This window comes from Terrapene carolina, unplaced genomic scaffold (assembly GCF_002925995.2).
Source record: "Terrapene carolina triunguis isolate 2854851 unplaced genomic scaffold, T_m_triunguis-2.0 Scaffold192, whole genome shotgun sequence".
Classification (NCBI taxonomy): Eukaryota; Metazoa; Chordata; order Testudines; family Emydidae; genus Terrapene; species Terrapene triunguis.
The window spans coordinates 1952230-1970366 of record NW_020664543.1 but is presented as its reverse complement, the minus strand read 5'-3'; the positions used below and the strand labels follow the sequence as shown (position 1 = coordinate 1970366).

Sequence of the window (18137 nt, the reverse complement as noted above, 5' to 3'; positions counted from 1 at the left end):
ATTTCTCCACCTGCTTCTCTGGCATGCGGTTTTCTCTCCGTTGTTATCGTTCAGTGTAACAGTGCACTTTATGCTCTCCCTCCCCTGGCACTGCCCATCCAGCTGAGCATGCCCAAGCCATGCTCCCTCTGAAGCAAGGAGAACACAGGACTAGAGTGACCAGCACTGGGCTGAGACTATTACACCATTCTTAAATAGAGCCAATATTCAGAGCACATGAAGGTGCCCTCTCTGCTATCATTTCCATGTCTACAGACGGTATTTTTAAAAAGCTGCCAAGCGGTAACGTGCTCAGCTGCTGTCCATACCTGAAAGTCCCAGCCTCCTGGAGGGCGTTAAGGTTCGAAGCCTCCCGCAGCACCCAGTCTTTCAAGTTAAAGGAATTTTCTTCTTGTTTCTTCAAGAGGCTGAAGAGACGATTCTTCACTATCTTCAGGAAGGAGGCTGGAAAGAGCACAGAGCTCAGCAACCCCTTTTCCTTACCCCAGCACACATGCCAAATGCTGAAGTGACTAACAGCAAGTTTCTCCAAGTTTTCATTCACCACCCAGTCAACAAAGGAAGCTGGCCGATTTATAGCACCTCCTGAGGCTGCTGTCCAGGATCTGAGACCCCAGGCAAGGCATTATCACCAAGGATGGAATTAAAATATATGCAGACAAACTCCAGTGAGGTGCACATAATTCTGGAGACCATGTGCAGACACTGTTGGGTCCTGGGGATCTCTCCACTGGATCCAGCTACCTAGTCTCAGAAAAGCTCCCTATCCAAAAGAGGAAAGGGCATTACCCACCACCTTAAACCAAGCAAAGCAGAGTTCTCCAAGTATTTCTCCGCCCTGGAATTGTATAGTGGATTCATCTCTGGGTCTCTGGGCAGAATCCAGTTCCCATGAGGTGAATATCACTGAGCAGAGGGCCTCACAAGGGAATTCAGCCCACCTTACAAACCCAGGGCAAGACCCTTGGGAACTTGTACCTTTCAAATCATCTTCTTTAGACAGAAAGCCAAGAAGAATCTCGATCCTCTTGGTACTACGGCAGGAGCCCTCACTTTGGTCCCGTAGCATTCCCACCGCACTCTGCACGCAGCTCCTCAGGAGAGTGGTGGTGTCCAGGACTTGGGTCTTTCCAGGTACAGAAGGAAAACAAACCTGGTATTACTCTACGATTGTGCATGTTTCCCCTTTTTCAATTACAACTATATTCTCATTAACGTACCTATGTAAATATGCAACTTTTCTCCTGTCTGCCTCCTTTCCTTTCACCTTTGACTCACGTTCACAGCCTTTTCTGCACTAGGCTACATGTTTTACATGACATATTCCTCCTGTGACTGCTGTGAATTGGCTCTCCACCTAACATTAACTGAAAGGTAGGACAAGATTCCCACTGGATAATCCGCTAGCTCAGAAACCAGAAGTGGAAGTGATAATATTAACTTAGGAGCTGCAACAAGACAACCTGGGAAATGCAGACTTCAGCAGGACACAGTCAGAGTCTGCCTGACATTTACACATTCTTTCGAGTTCATGTAAAGTATGGTGAGCACAAGCCAGCACTACCAAGGTTCTTGCGCAGGTTCCCTCGCCAGGATGGACAGGAGTTCGATACGAACGTGGTTTCAACGGCAAATACCAACTCACAATGGCAAACGAATAAAGCTAAGAGTTCTGAAACGCAGGCCTCAGCTTGAAAGGCACAAACAACTCATAGTGGCCTTTAAAACAGCTGACAGAGACTCAAAGTGAGGGACAAAGAGTAGCCAAGGTTAGTCCCTGGAATGATGTACAGAATCATTCCTTTCATGGTTATTTTCAATAATCAGCATTTCTGATGTGAGTAACAGTGGGATAACATCAGAGTTGCAAGGGTCAGAGTTGACTTTGGGTATAAAACGTGTCATGTACCTTATCAGAGAGCGCAGAGAGGCATATTTAGTAATTCAAAGTCAAAGGAATGGATTCCGAACTTACGTCACATTCCTCCGCTTCAGATGCTGCTGTTTCAACCTCCATCTCCTCCTCTTGCTCTTCTTCATCCACTATCATAGCTACAACCACAATACACAACTTCTAATTAGAAAGAAAAGCAATTCACTGCTAGGGCAATGGGATGAAAGTTTTTATACAGACTGGACACTAAAGCACTAGATCCTCTATAGAGTCTCAGATCACCTAAATGTCTGCTGAGTATGGTTCTCTAAGTACAGCGACAGATGCTGATCCTGCAGGCCTTCATGAAGGAAAGAGAGAAAGCAAGTGACTGGGATTTCAGAGCTGGGGGGGTAGGCTCTGGCATCTGTATTCTCAGTCCTCTACTGAAAAAAGAAAGCAGGAAGAATTGGGGAAAGTATAATGTTTTCTTCCTACATATTTAGGTGAACTAAAATCTAAACATGACAGTGAGAAATGGTTTCCAGTGTCACATCATCCCAGTTGATCTTAGCCAGAGCAGTGCAGTTCTGAGTGGCAAAACTCCCATTATTCAAATCCCAGGACCCTTTCTCCCATAACCGAGTCCTGAAATGCAGCACACCCTTCTCTTCCAGTCCTAAGACAGGGTGCCAGCAGTGCCCAACAGCATGAGTGTCACATTTTTGTGACAAAAGACAACAGGGGATTTAATCTGAAACCACCAAGCTCACTTCACTGATGGCCTGCAACTGGAATGGAGATCTTCAAAAATGATGAGGTAGTGCAAGTGCATCATCTGTAGCCAACTCAACACCCTCCAAAGAAAGTATAAGTTGAGATTTTGTCTCTAGTATGCCCAGAAACATGGATTTGCTCTACCAGAAATAAATAGCTAATGCCCAGTGTACAAATGTTACTTCGGATTTACAGTATTGAAAACTCTTATAATACTTGAGAGTTCTTATTAGAACCTCTGTGCTGAACGTGGGTGCTTTTCTTTCCTCTGCTGACTCTCTGATCTCCGCACATTAGTACGTCTGGGATGCATGAACCTCTCATCCTGCTCCCCTAGGGTACATCACCACGCCTGTTGCAATGCCCAGTATGTGGCTTACGTTCAGGCGTGTCCACATCCTCACAGAACAGCTGGCTGATAGTGAGGTTCCTCAGGGCAGTCACATCAGAGACCATGTCCTTGGATCTGCGGAGGTCATCAATGTGCACTGACTGCCACAGCCCTGGAAACAGAGAACGAGACATTTCAGGTCTGGAACATGCTCTTCCACAGAAGCTTCTGAAGAACTTTCTGCCAGCACCTTTAAACAACAAACAGAGGTTTGGTCCAACAGGCTAGTGGTTTATGCTCTGAACTGCCAGGGTTTGATTCTTGTATCACTGAACAGTAATCCTTCCTGTCAATTAAAGAGTTGCAGTGACTTGCTCTGGATACAGTAGTGTACGATTCTCCTCGACTGGAAGGATAAGCATGTTATGGGGGCCTGGAGGATGCAATTAAAACAAGGAGACTCCACAGGGCACAATGGGGTTGATGGAGGACTTGCTGGGAAAAAGAGAGCCTTGGGATCTATTCATGAGATAGCCATGGGAGGAAGGGGAAGGGGCCACAGCTGGGGTCATGCTCTAGCTGTGTTTCTCTCAAATGAAACTGGAAGAGCATTTATTTAGCACCGAGTACAGAAATAAGGGATCCTTCCAGAAGAGACTAGGAGGACTGGGGGCGGGGGAGGATCCAGGTGGGATGCTGCTCGTAGCAAGCAGTGGCAGCTCTGGTAAGCCACAGGAAGCGCTGTCACTGGATTTTTAAAAAAGCAAAATGTACCGAATGAAAATCACTCGTCTTTTGATCGTGGTTCAAATGACCAAACTTGCTGAGCTCTGAAAATGCCGGTCTTACCTCCATGGAATCCCACATAAGAGGTTCCACCTTCTATCCGGGACAGCTTAGTGATAAAGTAGACAAAGACTGAGACTTCTCCCAACTCCACCTTGTTGATTTCATTAACAGCTGAGTATCTACAAGGGAAAGGAAATGTCTGAGGACAAGTTCAGTACAGTACCCAGGGCACGTACTTCCAGGACACTTACTCCCTCCTTCCACCACACTGGTCACAGGTAACTGGATTCTCTTCCTCCCCTCTCCTCCAGGAAGAAACAAACATGGACTGGGACTCTCAGACCTTCAGCAGGCTGTCCTGACCCTGTCACTAATAACTTCATTTTGGTAGACATCCTCTGCTTCCCTCAGCATTTCTAAGCTTTCAAATATAAATCTGACCTCAGAGAGGGAGCACAAGTCAACCCCGCTCTGTGCACCAGTTTTTGATTTGTCTTTTTTAACATTGTCCAAAGCGTGGTTGGCCCTTGCACAAGTTAGATCAAATCGACTCCAATGGTAGATTGCAGAGTGGGAGGCCCCAACAAGTGACACTCCAATAATGCTCTAAGTTAAGACTGGGGAAGACATTACAACAGTCAGCAATTATCTCACGTGTGACATACTTGGCGGAGGCAATGAGCTGGGCACTTTGAGAACCATCTTCAAAGTCCGTCTGAATAATTAGGATTTTATTTCCAGACGTAGAATCAAGGAAATTCCTGAGGGCAGAAAGAAAATGGAGGAAATGGTTCCATATGAGCTTTGGGTTCTTGCAGAGAGAACAAGATATTAAACATCCACCTGTGTAAGAATAGGGTAATTTTAAAAACAAATTCCCCTGCCCCAACAACTTGGAATTAACACAACTTGTGCTCTGAGTCACCTTAGCAACCCCTCTCCTCAGCTCTGCACTGTTCCTTCCCTCCCTCTCTTTGGTCTGGTATTCATTTATTGCCCTAATGATCTGTCATCACTGAACTTAACCTCGACTGTCCACGCTTCAGAGTAGGATAAGGCAGACAGACTCACCGAATCTCCTTCAGGAATGAGTGCTCTGTGTCGAACTGCTGAAGGGACCAGGACCGGATGGAGAGGCTCTGAACCTTACCCTGCACTTCTGCCTTCAAACGCTCAGAGTCAGTGGCTGTCAGAAGCCTGGAGAAAGTGGTGATCTTAGAGACAAGAATTGCAATGTGAGTTCTTAGCTCAGACATGAACAAGGAAAGTAGCAATTGAATGACAGCATTTGCCTGCCTATGCTCTGGAACGATGCATACACCCTCATTTGTAAGGCGCTCTCTGTTAGAGCTCTTCCTCTGAGCGCTCTTGACCCTTGGGTCTCAACTGCATCATGTTTACACTTAAAAAAAACCCAACATGCTGATCTCATGAACTGTGTTAAAGGGTGTGTTTTGGTTTTGCTTTTGCTTTTTTAAAACGTGCCCCTGAAGTCTGAGAGTTCTCAGGCTCCACATGGACTGAGGACTAAACCTCCTAGCCAGAGACAGATACAAAAGACAAGTGTTCAGGAAGCCCTGACTTGCAGGGTCTAGAGGCAATAAACGCCCTGGTCAGAGGGCCCACCATCCTTCCATCCACAGTGCTGGAAAGTGGGAGGAGTAGGGGGCAAAGATTTTTACCAGGGTGCTGTCCTGGATCCTGTGCATAAACTTTGTTTGTACCCAGGGTCTGGCTAGTAAGTGTCTGAAAAATTTGAAGTCCTCTGACAGCTGCAAGGAAGGGCAAGGGAAAAAAAAAAGTCTGCTCCACAACACCTCCACCAGCCTTTGTTTGTTTTAAGTCATCTTCTCCTGTGAATAACCCCACTATCTGCCTCTGCTGCTGCTCAGAACTCACAGCATAAAATTGAGGAGTGAACAATTTTGTTTTCTGAGCCCTGCACTACACATGTGGCGTTGTCGTTCCTAACCCATCCCACCATGTGTGGCTGTAGATGTTAAGATCTACAAGTGACACCTAAACCTAGATCTCTCACATGGCACAAGCATATACTGCCACGACATGCTTTTCGGAAATAAGGTGGGTCAGGTAATATCTTTTATTGGATCAACTTCTGTTAGCGAGAGGGACAAGCTTTGAAGAGCAGGTCCCGAGGAAGAGCTCTGTGTAGTTGGAACAACAATATTCTAGGTCTGCCACGGCTACAACAATGCCGCATAGGATGTGCCTTTGTCAGTTTTCCTTTTCATTTCAATTACTTTTCCTCCTGTATCATAAACCCTTGGCACACCTTTTGGCTGAGTGATTAGAGGGGGAGATTTACAAAGGAAAATTAGGCAGCCAACTCCTATTTGTGCCCTTGAAAATCTCCTTCTAGAGAGCATCTGGGAATACTACCTCATGGATGCCAAGGCCACACAGAGATTAACGGCTCCAGGATGAATCAGCGTGATCACTGAAATGCACCTTTCACCCCACATCACTGTATTTGCAGATCTGGGTTTTGAAACAGTGAGAAGGCTCATATCACCCCTGCCCACGTGAACTGATACTATATTACCAACAAAGCGAATTCAAAAGCCCAGTGCACGGACAGTTTGTGGACCTAAGGATCTTTCTGGAGAGAGAGAGAGAAATTTTAGGGAGACTCACCTCAGTGAAGACTGTGCGATGTCTGGACTCTGCATGGATGCGAGCCTGCAGGAAATCCACAAGAGAGGTGTGCTGCTGCTCTTTAAAGTATTTGTTGGCCAGATGATCTGCCACACAGGAGCTGAGCCGCGAACTGCCCAGGCGAACTACAGAATCTGGTGTTGCACAGTTCAGCAGCACCAGTTGGGCTTCTTGTTGCACATTTGGCATCAGTTCATCAGGACGGTACCTCTGCTTCAGCTTCTCAGTCACTTGCAGGACGACTGAGGCACAGGTATCCGAGTGGTAACCAATGAAGACATCAGAAGGGCTATATTCCTGCCTGCCCATGAGATGCTTCTCTGTATCAAAGGCTATGAAGTCATTCACCCACTTCTTTAGCTCCTCCACAATGTCTCTTTGCCTTTTGTCCAGGACGGTATTGATATCCAGGTAGTGCTTCTCAAGCCTGTTGATCAGTGGGATGGGAAAGTGTTTGTACACTACCTCTTTCTCTTCAATGACAATCAAACGGAACTTTGGGTGCACTCTGCATTTCACACGATGGGTCCCCAAGCCCAAGTCAACGTACTTTTGGCCAGCAAGGTACACGTAATACTGGTTGAGGGCATCATACAGGCTTTCATAGAGATTTTGCAGGTTGAGGAGGACCACCATCTGCCCTGTTTCCATGCAGATCTTCACACGGTTGATGTTCCTGCAGATCTGGGTGTACTCTTGGTCCTTGGGAAAGCTGGAGCCAAAGATAATCTCTGGCTGCTGTCTTTCGGCAAAAAAAGCCTGTTGGAGGATCTGCAGCGCTGCATAATTTTCAGTTAACACCAGCAGGTATCTGCACTCACCATCCTGACTGTAGCTGCAAATGTTCTGCCGGACCAGATCAATGGTGCTGACATCATCAGCGTGTATTTCTCCTTCTTTTGGGATCCTAGATGTAAATATGTCCAAGGCATTGATGTCATCTTTGCCGCTGAAGTTACGCAGAACAACCTGTGCTATGTCACAAGCTGTGGGCTCTCTTTTTGAGGCCTTAGTCAAAGCTAAAATCATTTTTATGAGGCTGTAGTAGTCGCGCAACCCAAAGAACTCTCTGTCTTGGGTCTTGCAAATCTTTTCATATGCATCCGCGAAGATGGGAAAGTAGCATTCGATTCTCTGCAGGATGATGCGCTCTGAAGAGCAGATCCCCTTTGCGCTTTCTATGAGCTCTTTGTTGCTGGGATCACCGCGCGATACAAAGATACCTCGATTCATCTTGGCGGGGTCCAGGGCCCAGTTGGAGATCCCAATAAAACCAACTTTTTTGTGAGGAAGCGGAACATCATCAATGCAACCATCTTCCAAGAGTGGGTGCAGGGTCTTCAGGGGCATTTTTGGAGAATCTTCCGCTAGCCCAATCTCATCGAGCACCACCACAGAGACATATTCCTTCAGGTTCTTTCCATCCTGGAAGCGAGCACACTGCTTGAAGGTACCGATGATTCCCTCAGGAGTGGAGTGGGGGCTGCACTGGAAAGACACCAAATGGATCTGTTTCATTTCCTTGTAAAGATCAGAATAAGCAGCCTGCCCTTGCATGGCATCAGCCACAATGGTTTTGGCAAGGGATTTGGAACTCCCAGGCTTTCCAACAAGAAACAGAGGGATTTTAAGTTCAATGCAGATGACCATCATAAAGACATTTTCCTTCAAGGCTAAGTTCCTCGCTATGGTATTTCTCAGAGGCACGCCACTCAAGAACAGATCTTGCATTAGGCTGATTTCTTCCAGAATCCCTTTCTGGCTATCATAAGGTCTTGGAAGGTACTCACAGATAACACTTCTGTACAACTCTTTCTTTTCCAAGGATGCATGATAGCAAACACCGACTGCAAGTACTAAGGACCAGATGACTCTGTTTCTCTTTAATTTACATTTATCAGACCCCTTCTCTGCAAGATGCTGCTCCAACTTATTTAGCAGAAGCTCACTGTGGCTGTAAAACCACCTGAAAACTTCCACACAGCGCTCCACATCCCTGAGGCTGACAAAGCTGCATTCGTCATTTCTTCCTCTCATGTACTTCTGAGACACAAAAAGCACGTCTGTTATTACCCCAATTTCAGCTGCAGATATTTGTATCGACTCAGTAAGTCTTTGTACGATCTGTTGTATGTATATTTTTTCAGTGATATCGTTCAGCTGCCCAAAATCCCACACCAGAGGGATCATGCTTGGAGGGAGAGCATGGACACGGTACACAAGCTGCCTCAGTGGAATGGAGCCAAGTTTATCTTTGGTTTTATCTGCTTTTACACGGTAGCCTAGACCAGCTGACTCCAGTCGCTGAATCATCTTTTCGGTGTGCTTACGGTAAGGGTTGCACGCTGCAATGATCTGCAAACCCGAGCCACTGGCCAAAGGCTGCCCTTCTACTGTGTGGTCGCACAGAACTTCCTTGATGCTGCCGACAGCTTGAGTCGTGTTGGCTTCGTCAAAAAACAGGATTGTGTCAAACTGATATTGCCGCTTATTGGAGACAGCGATGTCTTCTGCTTCCCTGACCTTGGCGTATATCATGTCCGCACTTGTGCCTCCGTGAACTTTCACAAGTTTCATGTTCTCTGCATCAGCACCACCCCTGCGCAGCTCACACAGGAATTTTATAAGCCTCGTTTTCCCACAGCCCGTTTCCCCCATGATAATAACTGGGATGCCACATCTGAATCGCATCTCAATAGCAAAAATCTTGAGTATATTGTCTGTTGTCAGCTCATAGGTTTCGTCAGGGTCCATTGGCCACTGGATTCCCAAAACCAAGCAAAGTTTCTCTAGCTTCTCACCTCTGGGCAACAGATCGAAGTTAATATTGAAGGGAACTCTCTGAAGTACCAATCCCTTGTACAGCTGTACAGTCATTACATCTTTCTTGATGATGTTGCCATTCATGGGATTAATGGCATCAATGCCACCATTATTATTGGTCTGCAGATGGAAGCCAATGAATGTCATGGATACGCGGTCTTCGTTGAAGAAAATGTATGGGTGGGGCTCAGACTCCCACTTTTTCCGAATGCGGAAAGGAATGAGATCCTCCTCTGTGACTCCTTTCATGTCGAACACTTGCCTCCCTGGGCTTTGATCAGAAATATTTAATGTGGGTGTTGCAAAATCCCTTGCCATTAAAATCATGAAGGTGACCACAAAATTTTTGAATCCCTGCAGAGCGTCCTGGACAAAGGCAGGGTTACAGAAAACAGACGCTTCACAGTCTCTCAACTGAACATTCAGGAACCAAGCAAAGTTTCGCAGTTCTGACCAGGTGGGATCTATCACCCCACAATGTATCAGGAACAGCTGTAGGCACTCCACTGGGGTCCCTTCAACAGAGCCTTCTTCATAGCAGAACATATCAAGGTTATCCCCACGGTCAAATCGTTTCAAGTACTGGAAAGGTCTCTGGAAGGCCTCACTGCAAAACTCCTTCTGATCCATCCCAGGTTCTGTGCAGTACTCAGATGGGCCTCTTTGCACATCCATATCCAGCACTTCCTTGGGAGACTTGCATGTTATTTTGGGGAACACATCAAGGAAATTATACTTCTGTCCATGTGAAATCTATAAGGGGGGGGACACACATAAATAAGCCATAGTAAGGTTTTGGCCTTAATCATCTCATGCTGTTTCTTTTACCTGTCCTCGCAGATTGTAGACACCCTTTTTTGGCAGGACTGATTAGCTGCTGCAGGGTTACACAGCTGGGGCACTTTTTAAAAGTGTAGAGCAGAATGTGAGCGTAGCTGCGATAGCAATTCTCTGTCCCTCATCTATTCCCTTTCTGCCTCCACCCCCACGACATTATTATCCCCATTTACTGCCTCCCTACCTTTTCAATACCACTTCACAGAGGGGGGCCATTTCTGTCATTTCCCCCTCTCCCCAACTCTATTTCTGAATTTACAAAAAAATTATAAATAAATAAAATTCCAAGTTTTGTCACAAATACAAGATAGAGTTTAAAAGATCAGACTTTGCGCTTCTCTTTCCATGCAAATATTGTAGTGCAGCCAGTGCCGTACAGCCAGCAGGAAGTGGCAATTAGCTGTGACCAAATTAAGGAAATCGTTGCAGCCTTGATTTATTGTCTGCTTGTGATGAAAAGCAGGAACATTTATAATAGCACTTTGTACTGAAGACATACAGTGTATTCCAATACATTAAAATATGAGGTATCTATATTACATCACTGCATAGAATATATCGTGTAATAAATACGAGTAACACAAAAACACACGGAGACAAGTGACAAATGTAGAGAATTTACATATACATACAAATCTTGATGGTTTCTTAGGTGCTGGAGGTACGTCAAGAATTTCAACGATATACAAATGGCACTGCTGACGTAGCCACATTTTCCCATCAGTGTCTGTCAGATACTGTAAAACTAACAGCTTGAAGAGAAACTCTGGAATTCCACTCTGGACCTAAGTGAATACCAGAGAGAGACACATTAGAACAAAGAATGCAGAGAGAAATTTCTAGGCTTGGCAAAATTTGATATAGATATAGATACACACACATGGATAATATCAATGTTTATATTTAATCTTTTTTTTTTTTTTTAAATCAGGGTTAATTTTCACAGTTGCAGGAAACTACGGGGGGGGTCAAACAATTATTTAATGATAGTTGACGTTCAGATTCAAAAAGCTAAAACTTTATAAACCATTAAAACACAAACTGTCAACATCACATGTCAAAATATACAAAATAAACAACCTAAAATCAACAAATCATACTTGGTTTTACTGTTCGTTTGCTAGTCCATTGGTAACAAGCCTAATTCCAAAGTCTAAATCACTGGATTTTGACTCTAAGGGCAGGTCTACACTTACTTCCTGGTTCGGCGGCAGGCAATCGATCTTCTGGGATCGATTTATCGCGTCTTGTCTAGTGCTCGCCGTCGACGCCGGTACTCCAGCTCGGCGAGAGGAGTACGCGGCATCGACGGGGGAGCCTGCCTGCCGCGTCTTGACCCGCGGTAAGTTCGGACTAAGGTACTTCGAATTCAGCTATGTTATTAACGTAGCTGAATTTGCGTACCTTAGTTCGAAGTGGGGGGTTAGTTGGACCAGGCCTAAGAAGTTCTCAAGCAGCTGTTTCCTTATTTTGCCTATCTGTAAATTCTGATTATTACTGTAGAAATATTTCTTCATCAGTTTGAGTGTGTGTACGGTGAAATAGACATTTACCCACATTTACCAATCAAAATCTAATCCTTCCAAGCCTATATTTCCCCTCATATTTAAGCTTAACTGGTTTTTTGGTTAGAAATAACATCTCCTAATAAAATACCTCACTTAGAAAAGACAGGAAACTTTTAAAGGAATGATATCGAATACCCTTCATGATAGGTAAAGCTGGGATGAGATGATATCAAAATGGAATATCATGGGTTTTTGCTGGTACTCACTGATGAGGTGATATCAAAATGGAATATCATGGGTTTTTGCTGGTACTGCAACTGCAGGAAGGACAGGAGAGATCTCAGTACTTTGCCTTCATCCACGTGGGGTTCAATCAGCCTGATGGTTTTTAGAGGCACGCTAGTATCATGTAGTTTTGTCTTCAGTTTTTCATGTAGCCTCTTCACATACAGAGATTTTCCTGTGATCGTTTTAAAAAGGGGGACACGTTAATTATAAGTGAGAACTAGAAAATAAAAATATGTAGAAAAACGGTGGACTGCCATATTGGAAAAAAGTGGACAGCTACTTCCTAAATCCAGTCTGCCCCTTGATTATCTTACTAAGGATCTATTCTGAGAGGAGGAAAGGCCTGAATTTGCTTGGAGTGGTTGTTGGTGGCTCAGGAACTGAGCTGAAGCTGTCTCCTGCCATGGAATGATGCCTTTGCCCACATTTGCTGGATTCCATTGAGGAGTCTGGTGAGAGAGATGTTGCTATTCATGATCTTTGCTTTAGGACTTACATAAACTATATTTTCTGTTACATGGGGCTGTTTTTAAAAGTCATAATCTCAGGTAAGACAGGTAGCTGGCAGGCAGGCTTCCAAGTAGCTACGTCAAGTGTCCTCAAGTTTCCTCTCCTGTAGGCTTTTGGACATAAAACCCTTTTTTGGGGGTATGAATCAATGGCCATTGACTCAGGTGCACTCAGCTTCCATTGGGCGAGCCAAGGGAAAGGGAGCCCAGAGGGAGTTGGTTGCAGTTCTTAGCTTCTTGGCTGGTTCCATGTCAGCCCCAGTCAGATGAGAGAACGTGGAGGTTGTGCTAATCCAGAGGTCGGCAACCTTCGGCATGCAGCCCATCAGGGCAACCCGTGCCGCTTCCTGCAGCTCGCATTGAATGGGAACGGCGAACCGCGGCCACTGGGAGCTGCAGGGGCCATGCCTGCGGACTGTCAATGTAAACAAAATGTCTCGCGGCCCGTCAGCAGATTACCCTGATGGGCTGCGTGCCAAAGGTTGCCGACCCCTGTTCTAATCTACCCCAGCTGGCTACAGCCACAAGGGGCCATAGAAGGAATGCCAGAGTGCAGCCCTTACCGCAGGTGCTGCAGGGAGCCTGGAGTCGCAGCTGGCTTTGCCAGCTCTCCACCCATTCCATGCTTCGTAACAGCACTGAACCTGGTGCCTGCCAGCCCCTTTTGAGCACCCGCACCAATATGAAGGGACAGGAGTGGAGCAGGAAATCTAGGCCCAGGTCTTCCACAAGTGAAGCCATGGCTGCATCTACTGAAAGAGCTGCCCTGGGTTTCCAGTTTTTAATTTACGGATATAAATTTGTCCACTAGGCTCTGATCACTTCCTCAGAGGAATGCAGGAGTTTTCCATTCCGATCCTAATCGGTTTCTCTCGGGTAGGGCACTGCCAAGGCAGAAGTTCCGGAGGGCGTGTGGACGTACAGGAACCCTCTGACGAGGCCTAGGTACAAGTCTGAACTGCTTATAGTACATGCAGAAAAGCAAAGCCCACTGGTGCCCTACTGGGAGAGAGGTCAGGACCCAGAAGTCACAAACATACTGGTTTTAAAGCATAAGGTCATAAAAGATTTTAGAATGACAGCGAAAGTCTGAAAGAAAGACCTAAAGAAGAACTCGGCGTAAGCTCGAAAGCTTGTCTTGCTCACCAATGGAAATCAGCTCTCCCACCTTGTCTCAGTGACAGCCCCACACAGTCTCTCAGCTGCTGTGTTCTGGATCAGGCTCCAAACCCGCACACTCATCCGGATACACACACCACATTTATTTGCCTGACTGCACGTTTTAGTTTCAGCATTTCACATCCACAGCAGACTCTGTGGCCTAGCCCAGGGCTTCTCAACCTTTTTCTTTCTGAGGTCCACTTCAACAGGCTATAAAAACTCCACGGCCCACCTGTGCCAAAACTACTGGTTTTCTGCATATAAAAGCCAGGGCTGGCATTAGAGGGTAGCAAGCAGGACAATTGCCTGGGGCGCCCCGTGAAGCTAAGCTGCTCAGGTTTCTGCTTCAGCCCTGAGTGGCAGGGCTCAGGCCCCCAGTCTTCAGCCCCATGCGGTGGGGTCTTGGCTTTCTGCCCTAGTCCCCAGCAAGTCTAAGGCTGGGGCTGCCTGGCGGACCCCCTGAAACCTGCTCGCGGCCCCGCAGGGGGCCCCGGACCCCTGGTAGAGAACCACTGGCCTAGGGCACCTTACCTACTCCGGCTCTTTTGGAGGACACAATCCCAACGCACATGTTGTCATTGAACACAGAAGCTGCTGACCCTGCTGGCTGCGTGACTCTGTAATGGCTCCTAAGGTACGTCTGGATGTCCCGTAGTGGCTCCTGGGGGATCAGGTGCACTTTGTACTGGCTGAAGACGGAAGGGATGTAGCTGTGCTCTCTCTCACAGTCGCACAGGATCACGAGGCGGTAGTTGTCCTGGTGGAGCTGTCTGCACAGGCTCTGGAACAGCTTCTCCAGCCTGTAACTGACATCGTAGCTCAGCTCATCTGCATACAGCATGGTGTAAATCTTCTCCCCTTTGCAGCCCGGCGTGAGGCACCGCCGCAGGAAGAGCCCCGCTTGCTCAAAGTCGGTCTCTGGGGTGCACAAGAGCACCTCAGCGTAAGTGGGCAGGGCCTGGCGTGGACTATGCATGTAGATGGCCAGTGCTGAAGCCAGCACGTCGGAGCGAGGGCAGATGACGAGGTTGGGCCTGCCAACGTGCAGGCCTCGTGGGAGAACTCGAGTGACACTTTCCTTCTCCAAATCAGCCAGACTGGCCAGACAGCTGCCAAGGGTATCAATATCCCAACAGCCCGGAAGGAACGAGCTCATGCACGCTATGTACGAGTCCCAGACCTGCTGCAGCTGTGTTGTCAGGTCTCTCTCGCGGCCCAGCAGCTCCGGCAAGTCAGAAATATTCTTCCTTGATCTGTCAGACACCACGTGCTTGGAGGCCATACGCACATCCTTTCTGGTGCAGTTGTGTTTTATGAATGAGAGCATCATTAAGGCATTCTCGCTGGGCTGTGGCATTCCAATTTCTCTGCACAGGTAAACCAACTGCTCAGAGGTGTAGTAATTCAGGTAAAAATACTGAGATCGCTTCTCAGACATGAAGCATTTCCATTTCTCTAGGAACTTCTCCATCTCCCTGCAGAGGTCCAGGAGCATCGCCATCATGTCTCCTGTTCCAGAAAGCTCTTGGACAAGTTTCAAACGGAAGTCCATGCTAATGCACACCTCGCTCGTGGGTGAGCAGTACACGTGGGCAATCCAGGATCGGAAGAGCATGTTCCCAGCTGAATAAAGGTCTATAAAGGACAGTGCAAGTCTCTGGACATTAGAAAACACCTGTGTGAGGGACAACAAAAAACAGTGAGAAACAGATTTTACAGGGACTGTTGAGGCTAAGGTGCTTCGTCCCAGCTGTGAAACGACGCTGCTCTCTCTAATTAAAAGGGAAAGGGACAGAGTCTGGGAGCTAGTGAAAGGTGCCTGGATTGACAGTCCTGGAAACTGAAGGTCCTAATGGGGCTCACAGCTGTCCTGCCGGGATTACCTCTGGGAACCAGAAAGGAATTCAGTCTCCATGGTCCCATTCAAACCTTGACCACTCTGCTGGGACAGCCAACTAGGGGATCAGGTGTTGTGTGGACAGCTATCTGCTACAGGTTGGAATGAGACCAGACAACTCACTCCACACAGGCTGGAGAACAGGGGATAACACCCCTGGTTCAAACACCAACCTGGTCCACATTCAAATAGGAAAAACGGAGGAGGAGAAAGGCTTCATAACCCATTATCAATCCCTGAAGCAGTCAGTCCCACCTCTGCAATTTTTAATGTTAATTGACTGTTCAAAAACTGACGTGGTAAGGTTACAGTCTACCCCCCAGCCCCAGGAGAGCAGGAAACACCTTGAACATGGAAAGTAGCTATTGAAACCTGACCTCAGAAAATTTCTCCACCTCCATGCCCTGGTCTCCCTTTCCTGACATCAGCATCAGCTTGTTCAGCAGCTCCCGGAGCTCCTCCAGGGAGTATTGTCGCATCTCTTCACTGTCACCATGGCTCTCCGGGAGGCTGAGGAGCAGGACAGTGTCCAGAGAAACCTGCCAGGGAATACGAATAATTAGCGCAGACACATTTTATTTTCATCTTCCCTGGTTTATACAATGCTCATGGACAGCTGTGGAGAGCTTTCCTGTCTTGCCACCTGGAACTAGGAACAGAGAGGGCAGATGAGGCCAACAATAAGCAGAGGTCAGTGCCACACCCTAAAAGAGACTGGACAAGGGGGTGAAAGAGCTACTATTACCTAGGAAACAAAGCGTCAGGTGTTAGAGATCAGCAGCTTAGGACAGTAGCAGAAAACTGTCGCCACAGGGTGGACTCGATAGGAAAAGCCTTTGGGCTCCCCACATGATCTGTCTGCTGCTTCTACTGTCACACAATAACCTTTGCTACATGATGGAATTGAACTGTTGCTGGAAATAGTTTTCTCACAATAGGTCTCCCTGAACTGGCACCTAAAACAGTTTAAGTGGCATTGGAGAGAAGACAAAACCTCTTTCAATACTGTTCCAGAAAGCCGGACTCTTTTTGCAGGATTAGTGCTCTTTGCTAGCACTGTAAAGCTAGCCAGTCAGGATAGATGGACAGACAGGCGGATGGGGCAAAAAGGCCTTGAACACTGGGACAGTGCACCCTGCAGGCAGGTGAGCGAAGTCTCACCTTCTGGCCCTCTGGCGGTGCCCTGATGACGTATACTCCTTTGCTGTTGATTGTAGTTGCTAGCGATAAAGATGACAGTTCCACGGATCCATGGCTCTCTTTCACTGTTTTTAACCATTCCAAGTGTCGAGCAGAATCACGCTACGGGGAGAAGAGGGAAGCTATAATTCAGATTACTCCCATTCATTACTTCACTTTGTCTGCCAGTTCACACAGTGATCCTAAACACTGGCATATCCAACAGAGGTCATGAGTGACAGAATTGCCAGCAAGGGAGGAGAAGGGAGTTGTTGCCAGTCATGGAATGATCCCCCAGTAACATGTAGGGTTCCAGGGACACACAATGAGCAGATTGTTAAGGGGTCTGACTACATCACACCCCAAAGAATATCAAATCTTATCAACCGCAGCTCATATGGTAGGTAAGAGCCTGCACTGCTCTAAAGCCTCTTGTTGTACACAGGTACACAGGGATGAATTAGCATACAGCAGCAGCAGCTTAGGCTCATGATCGCTTTGCTTCAGTTGATTAAAATTAGAAACATAACAGGTATTTAAAAGAGCTGCACCTACATCCCCATATACTGCCCATAGGAATGCCTGTCTGTACATCGATCCCCCAGCCGTATTATAAAAGCTGGAGGGTAACAAGATGAACTGAGGGATCAGTACTGCGGGATTTACCAGTTTCTTGGGCAGGTTCTCATCACTTTCCAGGGCTTTCCACAACTTCTTCAAGCACTGCATGAACTCCTCGAACCCCGACTCCCGCTTCAGCTCATACAGCAGGGAGGAGTAGCCTAGCACAGCATCGTGGAAACAAGCCACGCGATCCACATCCATGTCATTCTCCCCCGCTGAGATGGAGGCCAGGTCCACAAACACCTTCAGCTCATTGATATCTTAGGGAAATGGACAATGGGGTTCAATGCTATTTTGTTTAATCTCATTCTGCAACAAGACGCCAGCATGCTTAAGCCATGGAGTCTAGAATCATCCCCTAGGAGCATCTCAGTGCAGATCTCTCCACTTTCTGCTGCAAGCGCTCGCTCCTGACAGCTTCACAGGGTGACCCCTCCGCATTACCCACATCCTTGGTCCTTTCTTTTCTAACAGGAGTAAACTGTGGAGTGGAGGAACAGCAGGGAAGGAAACAGAGCTCTCTACTTATGGGGAGGGAAAGGGTAAGTACCTGGCCTGACCGATAGAGAATTAGTGAGGCCACTCCTGTTATTGTTAAATCAGAGTCATGGTCTTTGTTCTCTCAATTAATAAGCAACCTGCACGGAGTGTATCAGCATTAGAATCTCTGAGAACTAGCAGTGGTATCAAACAGCAGGTGTCAGACAGGGTACCAGCATTCATCAAGCAGCAAAGAGTCCTGTGGCACCTTATCGACTAACAGACGTATTGGAGCATGAGCTTTCGTGGGTGAATACCCACTTCGTCGGCTGCTTGTAGACGAAGTGGGTATTCACCCACGAAAGCTCATGCTCCTATACGTCTG

The 18137-nt window shown here is 47.0% G+C and overlaps 1 protein-coding gene across 1 annotated transcript in view; it reads right to left on the bottom strand.

Moving 5' to 3' along the window:
- RNF213 (ring finger protein 213) overlaps positions 1-18137 on the bottom strand; it is an 83697-nt gene that overhangs the window by 28384 nt on the left and 37176 nt on the right. Inside the window, exons 22-35 of the mRNA XM_026654454.2 lie at positions 17315-17532; positions 16631-16771; positions 15847-16008; positions 14104-15247; positions 11881-12074; positions 10739-10891; positions 6426-10022; positions 4842-4984; positions 4436-4531; positions 3831-3949; positions 3031-3153; positions 1976-2052; positions 979-1126; positions 309-444 (exon numbers count right to left, since the gene is read on the bottom strand). Of these exons, the coding sequence (XP_026510239.1) occupies positions 309-444; positions 979-1126; positions 1976-2052; positions 3031-3153; positions 3831-3949; positions 4436-4531; positions 4842-4984; positions 6426-10022; positions 10739-10891; positions 11881-12074; positions 14104-15247; positions 15847-16008; positions 16631-16771; positions 17315-17532 (6451 nt within the window). The remainder of the gene's footprint in view (positions 1-308; positions 445-978; positions 1127-1975; positions 2053-3030; positions 3154-3830; positions 3950-4435; positions 4532-4841; positions 4985-6425; positions 10023-10738; positions 10892-11880; positions 12075-14103; positions 15248-15846; positions 16009-16630; positions 16772-17314; positions 17533-18137) is intronic.